This window comes from Scyliorhinus torazame, chromosome 1 (assembly GCF_047496885.1).
Source record: "Scyliorhinus torazame isolate Kashiwa2021f chromosome 1, sScyTor2.1, whole genome shotgun sequence".
NCBI classification, from domain to species: Eukaryota; Metazoa; Chordata; class Chondrichthyes; order Carcharhiniformes; family Scyliorhinidae; genus Scyliorhinus; species Scyliorhinus torazame.
Window position 1 is genome coordinate 262,443,957 of NC_092707.1, and position 21,952 is coordinate 262,465,908.

At 48.1% G+C, this 21,952-nt stretch overlaps 1 protein-coding gene across 2 annotated transcripts in view; it reads left to right on the forward strand.

The window, feature by feature from the left end:
- Positions 1-21,952, forward strand: part of cfap61 (cilia and flagella associated protein 61) — a 584,187-nt gene that overhangs the window by 271,201 nt on the left and 291,034 nt on the right. For both annotated transcript variants that reach the window (XM_072505562.1, XM_072505571.1), the window contains one exon: positions 7,127-7,254. In XM_072505562.1, the coding sequence (XP_072361663.1) occupies positions 7,127-7,254 (128 nt within the window). The remainder of the gene's footprint in view (positions 1-7,126; positions 7,255-21,952) is intronic.

The window sequence follows — 21,952 nt, forward strand, 5'->3', positions numbered from 1 at the left end:
CAAATGGGGGGAAGGGAAAGGAAAACGGGGTTATCTATGGTTGTTTTGGGAAAAGGGGATGGTGCCAGTGGAAGGGATCAAGCGGAAGTGGGAGGAAGAGTTGGGGATCGAGATGGGGTGGGACGTTTGGAGTGAAATAATGTGTCGGATCAACTAGACCTCCTCTTGTTCGAGGATGAGCCTTATACAGTTTAAGATGATACATAGGGTTCACATGACTCAAATCTTGATGAGTCGGATTTTCCTGAGAGCAGAGGATGTATGTGAGGTGCGGCAGGGGGCCGGTGAATCACATGTTCTGGGAGTGCGCAAAGCTGGACAGCTTTTGTGAGGCAGTGTTCAAGAGTTTGTTGGGGATTGTGGGGGTTAACTTGACGCCATGCCCTCTGGTGATGATTTTTGAGGTGTCGGAGATGCCAGGGTTGCAGTCGGGAAAGGGGACTGATGTCGCCTCTATGATTGCCTGGTAACGGATATTATTGAACTGGAGGTCGGCAGCATCTCCAGTTGAACCTCCACTTCAATAATATCCGTCACAGGGCAGAGAGGCGACATCGGTCCTCTTTATGTACTGCAACCCTGGTGCCTCCGGCACCGCCGGGATTCGCGGATTGGTTGGAGGATTTGCATGGCTTTCTTAGGTTGGAGTGGATAGCGTTTGCCCTTAGAGGATCGAAAGAGGGGTTTTATGTGCAGTGGAGGCCGTTTCGGTCCGTTTTTGAGGAATTGTTTGTCACCACTGGTGATGAGGAGTGGGGGGGGGGGGTGGAGGAGGAGAGCAGGGGGTTTGGGATTAAAAGAGGGAAAAATGAACAAACTCTATGTACCATGCTTATTTTGAGGTTTTATGTGTTGATGTGTTTGACTGTGTTTGGAATAAAATAACATTTTTTTAAAAGAGAAAGCAGTCAGCTGTGTTTAAATCCCTCAGACTCTTGAACTCCAAGTCATTAATTTCCCTTACTGGGCTGTGATTGACAGCTTCCATGCACACACAGCTGTCAGCCTTGCTTCATCCATCTTCCTTCACAGTTGAGTAACCCTGAAGTGCTCGAACCACAATGTTTATAAACATCAACCACTTCAAAGAGAGTTAAGTATTGTCAATTTCCAGTTGACCACTTCAAAATCACTCAAGCGTGAAGGGAGGGGGGGGGGGGTGATTGGAATGCACTTAACTTTCTTTGAATGGTTTCACTACCTTTGTCTATCTGGTCGGTTTCTCTTTTCTGTGGGATTTCCTGACAGGAGTCTCTTTACTGGGGGTCTTTGGGGGAGGGGGTCCCTATTTAGGGGGCCTCTGGGGGGTGGCTCCCCATTTAGAGGATCTCTGGGCAGGACTCTTTATTTGGGGGTCTTGGGGGGGGGGGGTCTGTGGGCAGTTCTGTTGTGGGTGGGGAGTCTTGCAATGTGGGAAAGGGATGGTGGCCCCATGACTTTGGGGGCAACTCTCTTAAAGAGTTACCCCCTTGGCCCACCGTGAGGTCCACTATGTCAGGGCCATGTTGGGATATACCTGTAATAAATCCCGCCCACATGATTCCCGGCCCAAAGGACCGGAAATCCCGCAGACCCAGAGAATATGGTGTCCAGGCAACTAAACGCAAACCTCGATCCCGCCGCCAGCATGGGACTGGAACGCCAATTCCGATTTCTTCACAATGCCTGATTCCCGGCCGCATCGGGAACCCTGGTACCAGCGGTGGGTGGCGGTGAATTTCGACCTTTTTTTAAAAAGTCTGAAGTGCTTCCTGGAAAGAGCAGGTGTGCAGTCTTCAAATCAAATAATTTTTTTAGACTGGATCTTTTTCAACCTCTGATGCCTAAAATGCAGGCCTGCACTGGAGAAACCTTTCCGCCATAGAAGCAATTAGCACCACTCAGACATTGAAATCAAGGGTTCCTCTTGCAGCCACTGTTGAATTCACTGGACATACGTGATGACCACGCCGTAGTGTTTGGGGGCCTTTGTAGCCCCCAGGTGGCCAGGGATATGGCTCGACAGTGCCCTTGCACAGCCCCTGGCAGTGCCAACCTGACAGGTTGGCACTGCCAATGGCCTTCGCCTGAAGGGGAGGGCTGGGGGGGAGGATGACGGTGGCTGAAGGGGAGGCCTTTGGTTACCCAGTAGCAGGGTGTTGCTCACTTGGTAGGGGGAGGGGAAACGACTGATGACACTGATGAAGGGGGTTTTGCTGGCAATAAGAGGCAATTGCAGGGTTATTCTGAGATCAGGAACCTTTTAAAGGAGGATCCGACCTCGCTGACATCTTTGTGTCTTCCAGCATGATTCATCCCTGGCGACATAAACATTTCTAAGTGCGGGTGGATTGCGATCTGAACTGTGCCAATCTATCTTGTGTGAATTGCACCTCGTTTTCTGGTCGAGACCCCACTTCAAACATGTTTGGGAGAATTCTACACTTGATTTGAAAGAAGGCGCTATTACTATTCACTTTAACCACTCCCTGTGGTTTTATGTTTCACATTTTTACCACTCTCTGGTAAAGAATTTGCTTCTGAATTCCATATTTTATTATTTGGTAACTGTCTTACATTGTGGCATCTAGTTTTGCTTTTCTTCACAAGTGGTAACATTCACATTGATGCAAATTCTATCAAAACCTTTCATAATTTTAAAGACCTCTATTGGGTCAACACTCAGCTTTTTCTTTACAAGAGAAAAGAGATCAAACCTGTGCATTCTCCACTGATGGCTGTGCACTGCATTTCTGTTCCCACTTTTGTAAATCTTTATTGCATCCTCTCCAGTGCCCCTACATCTTTTGTTATAATATAGTGATTGTAGTGATATGGTTGTGTTGTAATTCACCAACTGATTGCTAGAAGTCTCACTAGTATATAAGTGAATGTTAAAGTCAGACTGGCTGGAGGAAGTCAAAGAGAGAGGCTGCCTGTGCATGATTTTACTGTTTTTTTCATCTGTTCTCTTGTATTTAGTTTACACACATAATGTGTATAAGTCGTTCATAGCTTTAACTACAAGTGTTCTTGTAATAAATAAGGTCATCCGACAAGAAAATTACAGTGATCACAATTGTACATAGTACTCTGACCAAGGTTTGATACATTTTGGTAGGAAGAGCTAGGAAAGACAAAATAAAGAGTCCAAATCTAAAGGAGATGCAGGAGCAGGGGGACCGGGGGATACATGTACAAGTCGTTGAAGGTGGCAGGACAGTTTGGGAAATCAATTAATATGGCAGATGGCATCCTGGGCTTTATAATTAAAGGCATAGAGTACAGAAGTAAGGAAGTTATGATGAACCATTATAAAACACTGGCATGGCCTCAATTTAAGTTGTTAAGACCAAAGGTAAGAAATCCACATGAGGCCAAGTAGGCAGGATACAACTCGGTTTATTTACAACTAACAATACACTAATCACTCTCCTCCTCTCCCCGCAGGTTCTCCCTTCTCGATCTGTTTCCAGGTCGGGGTTTATATCCTGTGGGGTTCCTCCAATCAGGGGGCGATTCCGACCCCCATCACTTGGGGAGCTCGTATTCCTGGGTGTAGGAGGGGAACTGGATACAATGTAGGTTCTGGCCCCTTAGGGTCACAACAGAAGTATTGTGTCAAATTCTGGACATCATGCTTGAAAAAGGACGTGAAGACATTGGAGAGGGTGCAGAAAGGATTTGTTCTGGGGATGAGAGACTTCCAAGATAGATTGGCAAAACTGGGCCGCCTCTTGTTCAGGAAGAGAAAGCTGAGAGGAGAATTGACAGAGGTATTCGATATCATGAGGGGGGTGAACAGAGTAGATAGGAAAAATTGTTCTCATTGTTGGAAGGATTGAGAATCAGAGTAAACCGATTTAAAGTGATTGGCATTGACATGAAAAAAATCTTTTTACATTGCACGTGGTTAGTATCTGGAATGCACTATCTGAGAATGTGGTGACATCGTTTTAATTGAAGCTTTAAAAAAAGAGAATTGGATAATTATCTGAGGAGAAAAAAATTTCAGGCTACTGGGAAAAGGTGGGGAGAGAGTCAGCACAAACACAGCGGGTAGAATGACATCCTTCTGTACTGTAAACATTTTATGATTCTATTCCATGAAATGTTTCATTCCTTTCCACTGTCATCCCAAGACATATACATATTTATATGCTTAACTTTTACAGTCTCAAATTAAAAATTGTGTAATTGGTGAGCCTTTATACAGGTTCTGAATCCAAATTAATGTATTTTAAGTGTTTCCAGATGTGCCTACCTAAAATTAATTTGGCTGTCAATTGATGTTGGCAGCATTTCTCAGTGAATATAAATATCCAGCTTCAAAATTGGTTGAATTCTCATTTCCAAAGTGCAGCATATGTTAATTGTTTGTTTCCAAACTTGTCAAGATTGAAGCAAGTGAACCCAGCTTGTGTCTCATCTGCTGCTGCAGAAAAGCAAACCAGATTAATGCATATTACTGATGACATCATAGCTTTATTGTGCGTTGAATGGTGCATTGTATGTATATGGGCAGCACGGTAGCATTGTGGTTAGTACAATTGCTTCACAGCTCCAGGGTCCCCGGTTCGATTCCCGGATTGGGTCACTGTCTGTGCGGAGTCTGCACGTTCTCCCCGTGTGTGCGTGGGTTTCCTCCGGGTGCTCCGGTTTCCTCCCACAGTCCAAAGATGTGCAGGTTAGGTGGATTGGCCAAGCTAAATTGCCCTTAGTGTCCAAAATTGCCCTTAGTGTTGGGTGGGGTTACTAGGTTATGGGGATAGGGTGGAAGTGTGGACCTTGGGTAGGGTGCTCTTTCCAAGAGTCGGTGCAGACACGATGGGCCGAATGGCCTCCTTCCGCACTGTAAATTCTATGATTCTATATATATATATCATAAAATATGCAAATATTGTAGTCGAATCAATACAGCTACTTCCATGACCGCATAGAATTTGTTTTCTGCATTTGTACCATTTAGAGAAGTTAGTCCAGCACAACTGAAGTAGGAGTATTTGAGTTGTGGTTCAACTAAATCAGATTTTGCAATGGAAAGTTGGTGGGTAACCCAAGTCTAAATTTTCAGATGGTGCTTTCAGAATTGCTGTTTCGTTCCCAATTTAGTTTTCAATTTATCGGTGAATTGTTTATGATCACTTTTCCGTTTAATCAAAATGAAATGGTTTTTAAGTTGACAGTCAACATGTTGTTTATTTTTCCCCCTTTGCCTTTTTCCTTTGCAATCAATATTTCAAATTGCTCGGTTTATTGTTATTATTGGTGATATACGATCATCTGGAACACTGCGTGCATTCTGTTGGATAACAGGCAGTTAGTTGTTCACTGATTTACACCATGAAACAAATATAAGTGACATGAAATTTAGCCTTTTATGTATCTCTTCAGCTGCCATGTTTGCTATCCATAGCAAAATTACAAACTGTATCTATGGATGAATTTATGATTTTGGTTTAAAGAATGAATAGCAGAAATGTTGTGTTCAATTTAGTGTACATTTGTGAAACTTCAAATTGTCATAACTGTAATAAGCTAGGAAGTAAGGCAGTCTGGTTTGGTTACTTAGACCTGGAAATTCAGAAACGCCTCCCAATCGACAAAGTTACACCTCAAAATCTCCTCACCTCTGACAAATAACTGCTAATTGATCTCAGATTGTTTTATTAGATTAGATTTAATACCTTTGAAATAGAAGGCTAGTTCATCTCAGTTCCAGTTAACAGAGCAGAAGAATAGATTGTTCATTGCATGTTATAATGGTCCTACTGTTATAAAACAGCAGATAATTAGACTTATCTCAGAAAGGCAGAGGAGATCCATAACTTTATTACTTTATTTCATACTTTATTTAAGATAATAGAGTTTTGCTGTACAGCATTGGATGGATGGTACTAAGGTACACCGTTCCGAAGCTTCCAGATTGTATCTCTTTCTATCTAGACATAGACATAGAATTTACAATGCAGAAGGAGGCCTTTCGGCCCATCGAGTTTGCACCAACCCTTGGAAAGAGCACTCCACACCTCCACCCTATCCCCGTAACCCAGTAATCCCACCTAACCCTTTTGAACGCTAAGGACAATTTTAGTGTGGCCAATCCACCTAACCTGCACATCTTTGGACTGTGGGAAGAAACGGGAGCGCCCAGAGGTAACCCACGCAGACATGGGCGGAATGTGCAGACTCCACTCAGACAGTGACCCAAGCCGGGAATTGAACCTGGGACCCCGGAGCTGTGAAGCAACTGAGCTAACCACAATGCTACTGTGCTGCCCCTCTATGGAACGGCATGGTGGCACAGTGGTTAGCACAATGCCAGACATCCGTTTTTGATTCCGGCTTTGGGTGACAGTCTGTGTGGAGTTTGCACATTCTCCCCGTGTCTGCATGGGTTTCCTCCGGGTGCTCTGGTTTTCTCCCACAGTCCAAAGATGTGAAAATTAGATGGATTGGCCTTGCTAAATTGCCCTTAGTGTCCAGGGGTGTGCAGGTTAGGTAGGGTTATGGGGATACAGCGGAATGGGTGGGGGTGTGGAGCTGGGTGGAGCGCTCCTTCGGAGGGTTGGTGCAGATCAGATGGCCTGAATAGTCTTCTTATGCACTGTAGGGATTCTATGGTTCTATCTAGTCTCTGCTCAGTTACCTGATGTCAGTGAAGAGCAGAAGTTTGAGTTTATGTGCTTGCGTGTGTGTGCTTGTGTGTGATCGATCATACAAGGACAAGATTGTGCTAGATTTGATTTGATGTGATTCATTATGGTCACATGTATTAGTATACAGTGAAAAGTATTGTTTCTTCCATGCTGTACAAACAATGCACACCGTAGATAGGGAAGGAAGGAGAGACTGCAGAATATAATGTTACAGTTATAGCAAGCGGTAGAAAAAAGATCAACTTAATACGAGGTAGGTCCATTCAAAGGTCTGATGGCAGTAGGGAAGAAGCTGCTCTTGAGTCGGACACTGTCAATGTTTAAGAAGACTGACGATATTTATTGTCTAAACTCATGGATTTTGAATAACCAATTGTATCAGGTATCCTAATGAACTTTATCCCATAAAGAAACCGCAATTTCAAGAAAAGATGAACGAGAGATAAAATTATGCACAATTAATGATCTCTGTGCATTTTTTTTTTCAGCCAAAATATGCTTTAAGCCACATAAATCGAAAATTGACCCTGGAGCCAAAGGTGACCATCAATTCACGAATTGTGGTGGTTGGTGCTTCGGAGGCTGGGATCTCCTTCCTAGAAACATTGGTCTTCTGGTAGTATAATTTTGCATTTGTACGGTTTGTGATAATTGTGCATAAGGGTAAAAATATGCTACTGTAATAATACCCTAAACTGCAAGATTAGGAGCGTGATTTAATGGCAGCGTTATGCCCGGCGCGGATCGGGGCACGCTCTTTAGATCTTGGGAGAGGCCCAAATCGGGATCTGCTCCAGGCGCCGATCGGTTTCCAATCTAAGCGGCCCGCTCCCGTTGGCATGATCCGGATCCCACCCATACGTGGCAAGAAACCAATAATCGACAATTAAGGCCAATCTCCATATCGCTAACAGGAAGGACACCCTATCTAACGGTCTCCCGCTTTCTAACATCCTGCCCACGGCATTCCCAGCCGGGTGCCATTCACTGCTCCGCACAAACGTGGACTAGTCAGAAGGGCACCCAGGAGGCCTCCCGGGCTATCGGAAGCCCCTGAGGGGGTCAGGGACAGGCCAGGATGGCCCCCGAATCTCTCCCTGGAGCGAGAGCACCTTGGCACTGCCACCCTGGCACTGCCAAGGTGCCCAGTTGACACTGCAAAGCCAGCTGGAGCACTGCCAGGGTGGCAGTGCCGGGGGGAATAGGTGCCATGGTGGCACGGCCAAGGGTCAGGGACTGAGAGGGAGGGTGGAGAGGGGTATGAAGGGTGGGGCAGGGCAGGGCATGTATGAAGGCACTTCTGGGGCCTCATGTATGAGGGTGAAGGGTGGGGGTCCTGCAAAGGGGGGCCTAAAAGGGGTTGGGGAAAACCTGAAAAGGGAGGTCCTCGGCGACCCCATAGCAGGGTGCCATCACTTGGGGAGGTGAGGAGTAATATGGATGGGGGGGCGGGGGGTGTACGTTCACTTAGAGATTGTGGGGGGGGGGACCCGTATGTTCACTTAGAGATTGGGGCAACCTATCAAAATGTCAGCCCGATCTTTGAGGAGCCGTTCTGGCCAGTGAGCACAGCACCCAGTGATGAAAATAAATCTGTGTGGGCTAAACCGGTGAGACACACCCAGGGCCCAAAAGAGTGACTAAATATGGTTAGATAGCGATGGGGAACTCACCAGTAGAGCCGGTGGGAAACTCCCAACAAAGTCCGCTACAAATAACACTGAGAAATTTTTCGGTTAGATCGCATTTCATATCTAAATTTAAACATTAGCAGAGCCTTTTCATTAATTCTTCTCTTATTCTCATATATAGACATTTAAGTTACTTATTTTAAATTTTTCTGCCTTTTCTTGCCACTTTTCCTGAACTTGCTAACTTCTGCTGGATAGGTTCCAGGGTTGGTGTCAGTCATCCACTAACAGTCAAATGACCATTCTTCATCTAAGGCCTTAGATAGTAAATGTTGCCATGCTTGTTGACTTTGGATAGCAACTTGCTGTCTGATCCTGTTTGTTCACCTGCATTTTCCATCAGCAGTCACTGGAGAGCGATCAGTAATAAAAACATTGCCAAACATTTTCCTCTACTTCCTTACCCAGGCCGGCTGAACCATTTGTGCACTTCCAACTGCTACCTCAGATGAAATCAGCTAACTCAGAGCACACCTAAACTACAGCCCTGTGGCCTTTCTAACTTTTTGCCCAAAACTATCAACATTGGATAACTTGTGTGTGTGAACATTTCAGTCTTGAGATGTGAATTCATGACAAACATATAAACTTGGCTTAAGGCGGAACGCTGCATGTAATGCAAAGTTGATATTAATGAATTCTTCTTCTTTCCTATTTCTAGTCCTCTTTAGTCTTTTTTCCCTTTTTCTCTTTTTACATTCCATCTCCTGGTTGGATTTTCAAGAATTTGCTGTGGCTTTCTCTGGTTGGAAATTGAGAGAAAGCCACGGTTGTTAAGGAGTTATGACTATGCTAGCATTCATAGAAGCATTGAGAAGTTTGATTAAAACTGCAGGTCTCTAGGGTCAATAGAAGACTGGGAAAGACTCATCTCTGCGTTGTCTCACACTCCAGCCAGGGAAGTATGAGGAAATACCACAAGTTTCAAACTAGCGTTTTTACATTTTGTAGATTGCTAATCTTGCAATATGGTAGGAGATTGGAAAGATACTACAAGTCTCCTACCAATGTCACCATCAGATGCTTGGAAGGAGCCAGATTCAAAGAAACTGAATGTTGTGGTCGCCGTGACAGTCACAGGCAACGTGTGGTCATCTGCTTCTCCTTGGTAGAGACTCGTTTCAAGAAGGTTGCAGATGTCCCACCTACCTGTTCGAAGAGCCTGGACATTCTAAGGCACTATTGTTCAGATAATGCCAATTGTAATAATTCTGTGAGGTGCAGAGTGAAAGGCCAAACTGGCTTATTTTAGACTGAAAATAAAGCCGCTACCGCAGCACACAAAACAAATGTCCCAGCCCAGGATCATTGGGAACTGGTGGTCCAGGTCTGGAAAAAACATTTCAAGGTCCCGCCAACCAGCCCCAGCTGGGCGGGCCTCCACCTGCTCACCACAGTGTGGTGATATGCCTGTACACAATATTGTGGATAGTTGGTGGTGTGACCTCCAACCAGCAGGCGGCGGTACAAATCCACCATGCGGTCTTGAGACAGTGGTCATGTGAAAAGGCACTCAGGTATAAGCCAGGGTAGATCCGGTGATCCACAGAGGTTACAAGACGTACCCGAGGACAGTCGTGCATAGGGGTAGTTCCAGAGGAGTATAAAGAAACTCCATGATAACTTGCTCTGTATCTGATTGTTTTAATAAAGATCCTAGCTTGAACAATTCACAAGCAGTTCTGTGGATTCTTTGCTAGACATCGAACACTGAACACAACACACAGGAACTCGTATTCTGCAAAGCCCACGGGGAGATCAATCAGCGATCCTCTGTGGTCCTCGTGAGGGCTTTCACATCCCTCTCCATTCAAATCTCTATCAGCCTCCTCATTCCCATGGTGATGAGACCTCTTTCGTCACTTGGCATAGGCCTTGAGTCTGCAGCAGGTGGAGCCAGATCAAAGGCCGGACTGGGGAATGTCACTTTCTTTTGAGCACCTAAGGGCCACAGACAGAGGCTCGTCTTCAGTGCTGACCTCCGGCAGAGGATCAATCTTTTCGGTCTCCATTTCGGACTCTAAATCTTCATCATCGGGGGAACCGATTCTCGGGTCCCCCATAGGCTGAGTTAGTTGCAACAGTGGTCAAGGACGTTGCCCAGCTGAAGTCGTCTCCGCTGGAGTGGGTTCCCTGCTTCAGGTGGTCCAGGTGTTTTTTCACGGGCTTTCCTTGCACTTTGACTTTGTAAGAAACCAGACCTGTCTTTTTCAGCACAACTCCTGGGATCCATTGGAAGTCATCTCCAAAGTTCCACACATAGACGACATCTCATGTTCTAACATTTCTTTTGCGTCTTCTGGTGTCACAGTTCCTCTTTTTGGACTCCTGCTTTGGCTCCACATGAAAATGAAAAATGAATGAAATGAAAATCGCTTATTGTCACAAGTAGGCTTCAATGAAGTTACTGTGAAAAGCCCCTAGTCGCCACATTCCAGTGCCTGTTCGGGGAGGCTGTTACGGGAATTGCACGGTGCTGCTGGCCAGACTTGGTCTGCTTTCAAAGCCAGCGATTTAGCCCTGTGCTAAACATTCCCCGCAAGTTCTTAAACAACAGTCTGACTCGTGTGCACAGTCATGGTCTCATTAACAATTCTGCTGGTACGACTCCAGTCATCGTGTGCGGTGTGGTTCTATAGTCAAAAAGGAACCGAGGCCAATTTTGTAACCAGGGACCCAGCAAGCTGTTTCTTCATAATATTTTTGAATGTTTGAACGGCCCATTCAGTGAGGCCATTAGACAATGGATGGTATGGTGCCGTTTGGATGTGTTTACAGCTGTTCATCAATGCCGGAAATTCTCCACTGGTAAAGGGTGTACCATTATCGAATACGAGGACCCCTGGTATGTCGTGGGTTTTCCTATTGTAGCATGAGAAGTTGTGGAGGACATAAAATGTACTTCTAAGCATTTTGAGTGGACGTCGACCGTAATAAGGAACATCGATCACAAGAATGCGCCAACGAAGTCCACATGTGCCCGTACCCATGGTCTTCCTCGCCATTCCCATGGGTGTGAATAGGCCAAAGGTGGGAGCTTCTGGTTCTCCTGGTACAAGGAGTACTGCTTCACCAGATTCTCAATGCTTGTATCGAACCCGGCCCACCAGACGTAGTTCCTAACGAGCATTTACATCTTGGACACTCCGGGTGCCCATTATGTAATTCTGTCAGGATTCGACACCGACCTTAGCGAGAGATGACTACTCATGCTCCCCACAATTTGATGACATTTACTCCACTCATTTCTTGTCATTTAGTGAGGAAGGGCTTCATGTTACCTGTGGGATGTCCTCGGGTTCTGCCATTGAGGAATCCTTCTGGTCCATGCATAAATTTTTTTGTGGATACTGTCAAAGCATCCAGGAAGTTTATGAAGACTTCTTGCAATGCCATCAGAGGGGCCAATCTTGTGGGCAGCAGGATGAGATTCTGGCATTCTTGTTGGCAAAGTGTGTTCTTGGGTGGTGCTCAAGAGAGTATTCATGGGCCGTTAATGATAATGCCCAACATTGGATCCGAGCTTAGGCGATGGGGGGAAATCACTTAATCCTCTTTGAAAAGGCTCACCAGGTGTTTTAGAGACCCCCTACAAAGTAGAAGGAGGCCAATCAACCCATCGAGTCTGCACTGACCCTCTGAAAGAGCATCCTACCTCGTCGCACTTCCCCGTCCTACCCCCATAACCTCATAACCCCACTCTTTGGACTGTGGGAGGAAGCCGGAGCACCAGGAGGAATCCCACGCAGACTCAGGGAGAACGTACAAACTCCACACAGACAGTCACCCAAGGCCGGAATTGAACCCAGGTCCCTGATGCTGTAAGCAGCAGTGCTAATCACTGTGCCACCATGCCACCTCGGTTTGTTATGATTGTGAAATGTCAGCTGTAGATATATGGATAAAATTTCTTCCCCCAAAAAATAACAGCTTATATTTCCTTTTCAATCTGAGAATGGCTTCTATGCCCGCCAAGGTTTTGAATGCATAAGCTATAGGTCTTTTTGTCCCATTGATGGGAAAGGACTGGCCCTACTCCATATGGAGAGGCATCAGATGTTAATACCAGTTCTCCCTTGGGGTTGTAATGAGCCAGGATACTTGATGATAGTAACTGCTGCTTGACCTTCACAAAGACCTCATCCTGCAGTGTCTGCCATGACGAGTTCTGGTGTTTTTTTAACACTGTGTGCATGGTTGACAATAAACTGGTCAAGTTTGGGATAAATGACCCAGAGTAGTTTGTGAGGCCTAGGAAAGATTTTAATTCTGTCATATTTTGTGGGGTTGGTGCCTCTTTGATGGACTTAACTTTATCTTCCACGGGGTGTAGACCTTTTTATTGACTTGGTACCCTAGGTAGACCACTTTGTTGCCTGGAACACACATTTTTCCCATTTGAGATGGATAACTGCGTCAGAAAATCTACTCAAATCCACTTCAAGGTTTGCTAGGTGCTCTTTTTCTGGCTCCTATGATTAGAATTTTGCCTAAGTATACTGCCACCTTAGGTAGCCCTTGGAGAATGTTGTCCATCACGTGTTGAAAAACGGCGCATGCTGACAAGACTCCGAAGGATAGGTGTGTATATTGGTATAAACTCTCACGTACTTTTAGTTCTACCTGAAGATAGGCATGGCTCATATCTAGTTTGATGAAGGTTTGACATCCGTATAGATCTTCTAAGCATGGCATGAGGTACCGATCTAAAGGTCAGGCTTCTTTTTATAAACATATTATTGAAGGAATTTTAAATATATGCATAATCACAAAAGATACAAAAGCCAACTGCAGCAGCGGTAACAAACGCCACCCTCCCTGTACCTCCCCCAAACCGCACCCCCCATTCAGCTCGCTGGCATCCGGCGCCTGCCTCCCTTTTTCAACTCCCTGACCCCCCCACCAAAAAGAAAATAACAATGCCCCCCCCACACCCCGTTGACGATCAATATCCCCTTAAACAGCTTCCACCTCAAGGGGAACCCCTCCTCCGTCTCTTGAATGGCGAACTTGATCTTTTCCAAATGTAGGAATCCTGCCAAATCGCTCAACCTTACCCCTGCCTTCGGCGGCTCTGAGTCCCGCTAACAAAACACAATCCGTATCTGTTCTATCGGGTAGGCAAGACAACAGCCCCTCTCCCCACCTGTACTCCCGATCCTCCGACACTACAAATATTGCCACCTACGGACTCGGAGCTACCTCTACCCCTAAAATCTTTGCCATTATGTCCAAGAATCCCTTCCAAAACCCCAGCAACCTCGGACACACCCGAAACATGTATATGGTTGACCGGCCCCACTGCACTGCCCACACCTCTTCTCCACCCCCTGGAAAGGCTCATCCTGGACACTGTCATTGGGCTCTATGCACCACCTTATATTGAATAAGACTTAATCTACCGCACAAAGAGGACACATTCACACTCCGCAGAGCTTCCCTCCACATTCCAGCTCCCAACCCCCTCCCCACTCCTCATGCCACTTGAGCCTGACCTCCTCCATGGGAGCACACTCTCTTCATCAGCTCCCCCTACATATCCGCAACCCTGCCCTCCCCAATTTAATCCTCAGACAGAAGCTTATCTGCAGCACCGGGGCGGCAGCGTCGGAAACGGCGGCACCTCCTTCCTAATAAAGTCCCTGACCTGCAGATACATGAATCAATTCCCCCTTTGTAACTGGTATGTCCCCACCAGGTCTGCAAATTTCCCTCCCACAAACAAATCCCTAAAGCATTCTATCCCCACCTGCCATCACCCCCAGAACTTCGCATCCATGTCCGCAAGTGCAGACTTATGATTGTTGTGAATTGGCGCCCACAGCAGCATGCCCTCCATTCCATAGTGCTGCCGATACAGGTTTGAAACCCTCAGTGCTGATACCACCACCAGACTCGCAGAGTACTGAACCGGCGAGAACGGAAGGGGTGCCAATAACAGTGCCCTCAACTCATGCTCGTCCCCTTATATGAGGCCGCCTCCATCTGCCCCCAAACCAACTGTTCCTCCACCGCTCATTTCCTAGCCATTGCAATATTTGCTACCCAATAGTAATTCAACAAGCTCGGCAACACCAACACCCCCGCCCCGTCGATCCCTCTCCAAGAACACCCTCCTAACCCACGGAGCCTTCCCCGCCCACACAAACCTAAAAATCATTCCCTTACCCTTCCCAGAAAAGTACTTAGGAACAAAAATCAGGAGGTTCTGGAATACAAACAATAACTTCAACAGTACCGTCATCTTCACCAAAGACAATGACAGCACTTCCCACCTCTTAAAGTCCGCCTTCATTCCCTTCGCTAGCTGCGCCAAGTTCAGTGTGTGCAGTTGGACCCAAATCTGCTCCATCTGTACCCCAAGCTAGCGAAACGTTGGTCCTCACCTAGCATCCCCAGCACACAATCCTCTATCCACATTGCTAGCACTTTCGCCATCAAACTTTGCATCTGCATTCAACTGTGTGATCGGGCGGTACGATCCACACTGCTGCAGGTATTTGCCCTTTAAAATAAGCGATATTGAGGCCTGAGACAGTGTGGCGGGGGAAGCTCCCCCCTTCACCAACGACTCATTGTAAATCTCATCTAGGAGGGCCCCAGATCCAACCCAAATTTTGTATAAAACTTGATTGGGAACCCATCGGGTCCTGGGGCCTACCCAGCCTGCATCGACCCCATGCAATCCATTACCTTCCTCAGACCAATCAGGGCCCCCAGTCCCTGCACCTCCGCCTCCTCAATCCTTGGAACTCCAATCTATCCAAGCACCACCTCATCCCTTCATCCCCCACCGGAGGCTCCGAGTCATACAGTCTCCAATAAATGGCCTCAAAAACCCCGTTCACCCCCTCCGGCTCTGATACCACTGTGCCCCTCTCGTCTCTTAATTCTTCCGGTCTCCCTTGCCACCACCTGCTTCCTTAACTGGTGCACAATCACCTGCTCGCTTTCTTCCCGTACTCATATACCATCCTTTTGGCTCTACGCAGTTGTCCCACCGCCTTTCCTGTAGACACCAGCCTAAACTCCATCTGAACCCTCTGCCTCTCCTTTAGCAACGTCTCCTCAGGCACCCTCAGAATTTCCTCCACCAACCTCAGCCTCTCAGCCCGCTCTGCGCTGTCCCTGTGCACCCAAATCGATTTAAATTCCCCCCTTACCACCGCTTTCAGCACTTCCCATAGCGTGAAGGCAGACATCTCCCACGTATTGTTCAGCTCATAATTTCGGATGGCCTTTCGCACACCCCCTTGTCCGCCAACAACCCCACATCCAACCTCCACTGCGGCCGCTGAACCTCCCCCTGCACCACCTGCCAATCTACCCAATGTCCGCGTGCTCAGAGACCACAATCACCAAATACTCCGATCCTACCACCCCCGCCAACAATGCCCTGTCCAAAACAATGCCTTGTCCCAACTGCGAGGAATACAAAACTTCCTTCGCCCTCGGCCTCTCAAACCACTATAGGCCCCTCCTCATTTGTTCCATAAACCCCAACAACTCCTTCGCCGTAGCCGAAACCCTCAGGGACCTAGGGCACGATCGAACGAATGCAGGATCCAGAACCGCATTAAAATTTCCCTCCTTAATCTGCCATTGCCTGTCCAGGTCTAGAATCATAATTAAAATCCGCCTCACAGATCCACATCATCCCAATTTGGGGCAGAAATATTCACTAGTATTATACGCGTCCCTCTAGATTCCCGCTATCACAAACCTACCCCCCGGATTGGTTACAATATTGCTGACCTCAAAGACCACTCTCTTGTTGATCAGCACTGCCACCCCCCTCATCTTCCTAGCCAACCCCGGGTTTAACACCTGCCCCACCCAGCCCCTCCTTATCCTCGTCTGGTGCATCTCCTGAAGAAACACAACATTCGCCTTCAAACTCCTTAAATGTGCGAAAACGCCAAACCCTTTGACTGGGCTATTTAAACCTCAAACGTTCCACATAATCAACCGAGTCAGGGGCCCCCCACCTGCCCCCCCCTTGCCGATCAGCCATAACACCTCTTTACGCAGCACCCCCAGGTCCACGCCTTGCTCCCCAAGATGTCTGGCGCCATCTCCTCTTAACCAATTGTGCCATGTCAGCATTCCCCCCCCCCCCCCCCCCATAAACAAAGACAAAGAAAACCCAACCAACCCCACTCCCTCACTCCCTCCACAGGTCGACTCCTCACTTCACTCCCATTAACTAGCCAACCGGCTAGCATGGTGGCCCCCACTCAAGGTGTCCGCCTACCCACTTTCCCCAGCCGTCCTTCACCCGCCATTCCCAAAACAGTAAGAAAAAAACCACACTCATCCACTCCGTGGGCAGCACGGTAGCATGGTGGTTAGCACAATTGCTTCACAGCTCCAGGATCCCAGGTTCGATTCCCGGCTTGGTTCACTGTCTGTGCGGAGTCTGCACGTTCTCCCTGTGTGTGCGTGGGTTTCCTCCGGGTGCTCCGGTTTCCTCCCACAGTCTAAAGATGTGCAGGTTAGGTGGATTGGCCATGCTAAATTGCCCTTAGTGTTCAAAATGCCTTAGTGTTGGGTGGGGCTACTAGGTTATGGGGATAGGGTGGAGATGTGGGCTTGGGTAGGGTGCTCTTTCAAAGAGCCGGTGCAGACTCGGTGGGCTGAATGGCCTCCTTCTGCACTGTAAATTCTATGATTCTATATTCATTAAATACAACCAACCATCCGTTGTATAAACTCACTTTCCTCACTTTAGCATAGAACATGGAAGATAGAGTTTACAGTGCAGAAGGAGGTCATTCAGCCAATCGAGTCTGCACCGGCCCTTGAAAAGAGCACCCCACTTAAGCCTCACACCTCCACCCTATTCCCGTAACTCAGTAACCCCACCTAACCTTTTTGGACACTAAAGGCAATTTAGCATGGCCAATCCACCCAACCTGTATATCTTTGGACTGTGGGATGAAACCGGAGCACCCAAAGGAAACCAGACACTGGAGAACATGCAGACTCCGCACAGAGTGTGACACAAGCCAAAAATCGAACATGGGACCCTGGCGTTGTGAAGCAACTGTGCTAACCACTGTACTATCATGCTGCCCACGGTGCATCTCCAAGGTTCATGTCTTCACCCACCTCCCAGTCCATGGTCTCTCATAAATTCACTCGCCTCCTCCGGCATATTAAAATAAAACTCTAGACTCTCGATGAGCAGGATACAACACCCCAAATTTTGCCCCTTCCTTGTAGAGGGCAGCTTTGATCCGATCATAACCAGCCTGACCCTTGGCTATCTTTGCACCCAAGTCCTGGTAGATCCTCAGCACGTTTCCCTCCCAGGTGCACTTTTGATTTTTGCTTCACCCACCTCAGTATCTTCTCCTTATCAAGAAAGCCTTCAGCGAGGTATTTGCCAATAATATTCAACGGTTCCCCTGTATATGTGGCCAAACTGGCCTTCGTGTCTCAGTAGCCGGAGACTCCGGGAGGACTGTTCCCCAACGATGGAGATGGCAGCTCCACTATCCACCTCCATTTCTAGGGAATGATCATTGACCAAGAATGTTATCTTTATCAGGGAAACCTTAGGGGTTGCATCGTTTCGTCCCCTAGGGGTTAAAAGACTTGCGAGGGCCAAGCCTGAGATGGCTTTGACTTCCGGCCTGGGGGGCATGCACACATCTGATTCTGGCAGGCTTGCCTGGGTTGTGATCTTTGGCCACACAGCAGCCTGACAACTGACAGTTGTAGTCCTCCGGTGAGGCTTCCCTGGTACTTCTAGGGTTATCCAGCAGTCTTTTGAGATGCCAGAATGCCCTGACTGCACTAGCTGGTTGCGTAGCAGCTCCAGTCAGGGATGGGCCAAATTTGCAGTACTCGGCCCATCTTCCTTAATCTTGCCAGGATTTCTGTCACCTCCCAGCCATATTTAATCGGTAATGCTGGAGGATTATGGACAACTTTAGGTCGTACTGGCTTTTTACTGGATCCATAAGCTTGTTGAACATTTTAGTGTTGGAGCCTTCAGGATAAGTTCAATTCTTAATAATGTTGAATATCGGGCCCCCGCATGCTGTCAAAATTATTATGTTATATCTGTCATCCCTTTCTATTCCATTGGCGTGGAAGAAGTAGTGCAAGCATTCAGCATACTGGGGTCAGACCTCCACTTCTACATCATAAGGCTCAAGTTGCCCAAACAAGGGCATTTCTGGGTTTTTCTTTTTGCTTTATTTCTTACTGGAGTTGTCATCGGGGAGTTTCAAAAAGCCTGCTCAGAATCCCGGGTTTGATACTCGTCGTCAAAATAGTAATTCCAGGAGGCATGGAACGAAAGGCCAAATTGATATATTTTAAACTAAAAATAAAGCCCCTACTGCGGCTCACAAAATAAATGTCTCAGCCCAGGACTATCGGGAACGGTCGGTCCGGGTTTGGAAGCCACATTGATAGGGCCTGCTCAAGTTGTGCAGAATCAAGAGACCCAGGGAAGAGCGATCCAGGAGGTGGAGAAAAAGGTGTCCGAGCACGGGGAATACATAAACGTGCTGGAGACCAAGGTGGAGATGATGAACGACCGCCAGAGAAGAATGAAGGAGAACCTGGAGGACCTGGAGAACAGGTCCAGGAGGCAGAATCTTAGAATTTTCGGCCTCCCTGAAGGCAGTGAGGGATTGGATGCGAGGGCTTATGTGACGGACATGCTGGAGAAGTCGATGGGGGCTGAGGCTTTCCCTAGGCCCCTGGAAGTGGATAGAGCGCACAGAGCCCTCGCAAAGAAGCCCCGAGCGAACGAGCCGCCGAGGGCAATGGTGGTACACTTTCACCGATTCCTGGACAAGGAACACGTTCTGCGGTGGGCCAAGAAGGAACGGAGCAGCAAATGGGAGAATTGTGAGCTGCCCATTTATCAGGACCTGGGCGCGGATTTGGCCAAGAGGCGAGCTGGGTTTAATCAGGCAAAAACGGCCCTCTTTAAGAAGGGGGTGAAGTTCGGGATGTTGTACCCAGCCCGTCTGTGGGTCACACATGAGGAACGGGACTTCTACTCTTCGAAACACCAGACAAAGTATGGACTTTTATAAAGAAAAGATGCTGGAGATGAACTAAAAGACACTGTAGCCTTGGAGAGTACTGTGGTGGCGATTTATTGTGGTATGCTGTATAAGTATAAGCAGTGTTATGTGTAATAAGGGGCTGTTTGGATGGCAAAAGGTAACTTTGGCTTGCAGGCAGCTGGTTAGAGGTGGGGGTGGTGTTTGGGGCTGGTTCTGTTTTTGGGTGGGGTTTTTTTTGCTAAAGTGGCTGTTTCTGCACTGTTTTTTCTGATGTTTGTTTACTGGGGAATGTGATGTTCTTAATATGTTTGTTCAAGTGGGGGGAGAGGGGAGAGAACAATGGGGAGACAGACTGTTTGGTGCCAGGGGCGGGCGCTATCAAGTCAGCATGGGTCAGCTGACTCACGGAAGCACAGTGGGTGGCGAGCAGGTGTTAAACTGGAGCTTGATTTGGGGGGTTAGGTTTCTAGTGTTGTTGGTGTCGGGGGTGGGGGGCGGGGGAGAGAGTGGGGGGTGGGGAGCTGCTTTGCTGACAGGGGAGGAACTGTTACTAGGGGACAAATGGGAGGTCGGGAATGGCGAATGCCCGAGGGGGGGCTCGAGGAGGTGGAGGGCGCGAGCCAGGCCTAAAAGGGTGATGGCTAGTCGGGGGGGGGGGAAAGCACCCCGACCAGGCTGATCAAATGGAATGTCAGAGGGTTGAATGGGCCGGTCAAAGGGCTCGTGTGTTTGCGCATTTGAGGGGGCTGAAGGCGGACGTGCCAATGCTACAAGAGACACACCTAAAGGTTACAGACCCAATGAGATTGAGAAAGGGGTGGGTCGGCCAAGTATTCCACTCCGGGCTGGACTCAAAGACCAGGGGGGGTAGCGACCTTGATCAACAAACGAGTGGCATTCGAGGCAGGAAGAATCATGTCAGACAAGGGGAGTAGGTACATAATGGTGAGTGGGAAGCTGGAGGAGGAGCGGGTGGTACTTGTGAACATATATGCTCCGAATTGAGATGATGTGGAATTTATGACGCGGGTGTTAGGTCAGATTCCAGACTTAGAGTCACATAACCTGATTATGGGAGGAGATTTTAACACAGTCATTGATCCGTGATTGGGCCGTTCAAAATCCAGGACAGGGAGGAGGCCGGCCGCAGCAAAGGAATTGAAGGGGTTTATGCAACAGATGGGGAGAGTAGACCCATGGAGGTTTGCACAGCCAAGGGCGAAGGAGTTTTCTTTTTTCTCACATGTCCACAAGGTATACTCTCGCATCAACTTTTTTGTTCTGAGCAGGGCGCTAATACCGGGGGTGGTGGACACTGAGTACTCGGCAATCGCAGTGTCGGATCATGTTCCATATTGGGTGGATCTACGGGTTAGTGTGGAGAGAGGGCAATGCCCGCTGTGGAGACTGGCTGTGGGGTTGCTAGCGGACGAAGCAATTTGTGGGCTAACAAGTCCATCCAGAACTACCTGGAAATAAATGATACGGGGGAGGTCTCTGCAGCGACGGTTGGGGAAGCTCTGAAGGCAGTGGTCAGAGGGGAATTAATCTCGATACGGGCCCACAGAGAAAAGGTGGAATGGGCTGAGAGGGATAGGTTAGTTGAGGAGATACTCCAGGTGGACAGGAGATATTGGAGGCCCCAGACGCGGGGCTACTGAGGGAGCGGCGGAGGTTACAGGTGGAATTTGGGCTGTTGACCACAGGGAAAGTGGTGGAACAGTTGAGGAAGGCAAGGGGTGGGGCGATTTATGAGTACGGGGAAAAGGCAAGCAGAATGTTAGCGCACCAGCTCAGGAAAAGGGAGGCGGCCAGGGAGATAGGTGAAGTAAAGAGTAGAGGCGGGAATACGGTCCTGAACGCAGTGGGGGTGGATGAGGTGTTTAAGGACTTTTACAGTAAACTATATGAGTGGGAATCCCTGGCTGGGGTGGATGGGGTGAGGCAGTTTTTGGATCAGTTGAGGTTTCCGAGGGTAGATGAGGATCTGGTGGAAGGGCTGGGAGCCCCAATTGGGATTGAGGAAATAATCGAGGGGTTGGAGGGCATGCAGTCGGGCAAGGCCCCGGGGCCTGATGGCTACCCGGTGGAATTCTATAAGACGTTTTCAGAGATATTGAGCCCACTGCTGGTGAGGACATTTAATGAAGCAAGAAAGAAAGGGAGTCCTCCCCCCAACAATGTCACAGGCCTCGATTTCATTGATCCTGAAATGGGAGAAGGATCCGGAGCAATCGGGTCATACAGGCCAATTTCTCTACTGAATGTGGACGCCAAACTGCTGGCTAAGATACTGCCCACAAGGATAGAGGACTGTGTCCCGGGGGTGATAGGGGAAGACCAGACGGGATTTGTTAAGGGCAGGCAACTCAAGGGCAATGTTCGAAGGCTTTTGCCGGCGGGGCGGAAATCAGTCCGGCGCGGGCCTAGCCCCTCAAGGTGAGGGCTCGGCCCCTCAAGATGCGGAGAATTCCGCACCTTTGGGGCAGCGCGATGCCGGACTGATTTGCGCCGGTCGGCGGACATCGTGCCGATTGTGGAGAATCCCGCCCATGGTTTCTGCTTCTGGTGTTGCTGCTCCTGTTATTAC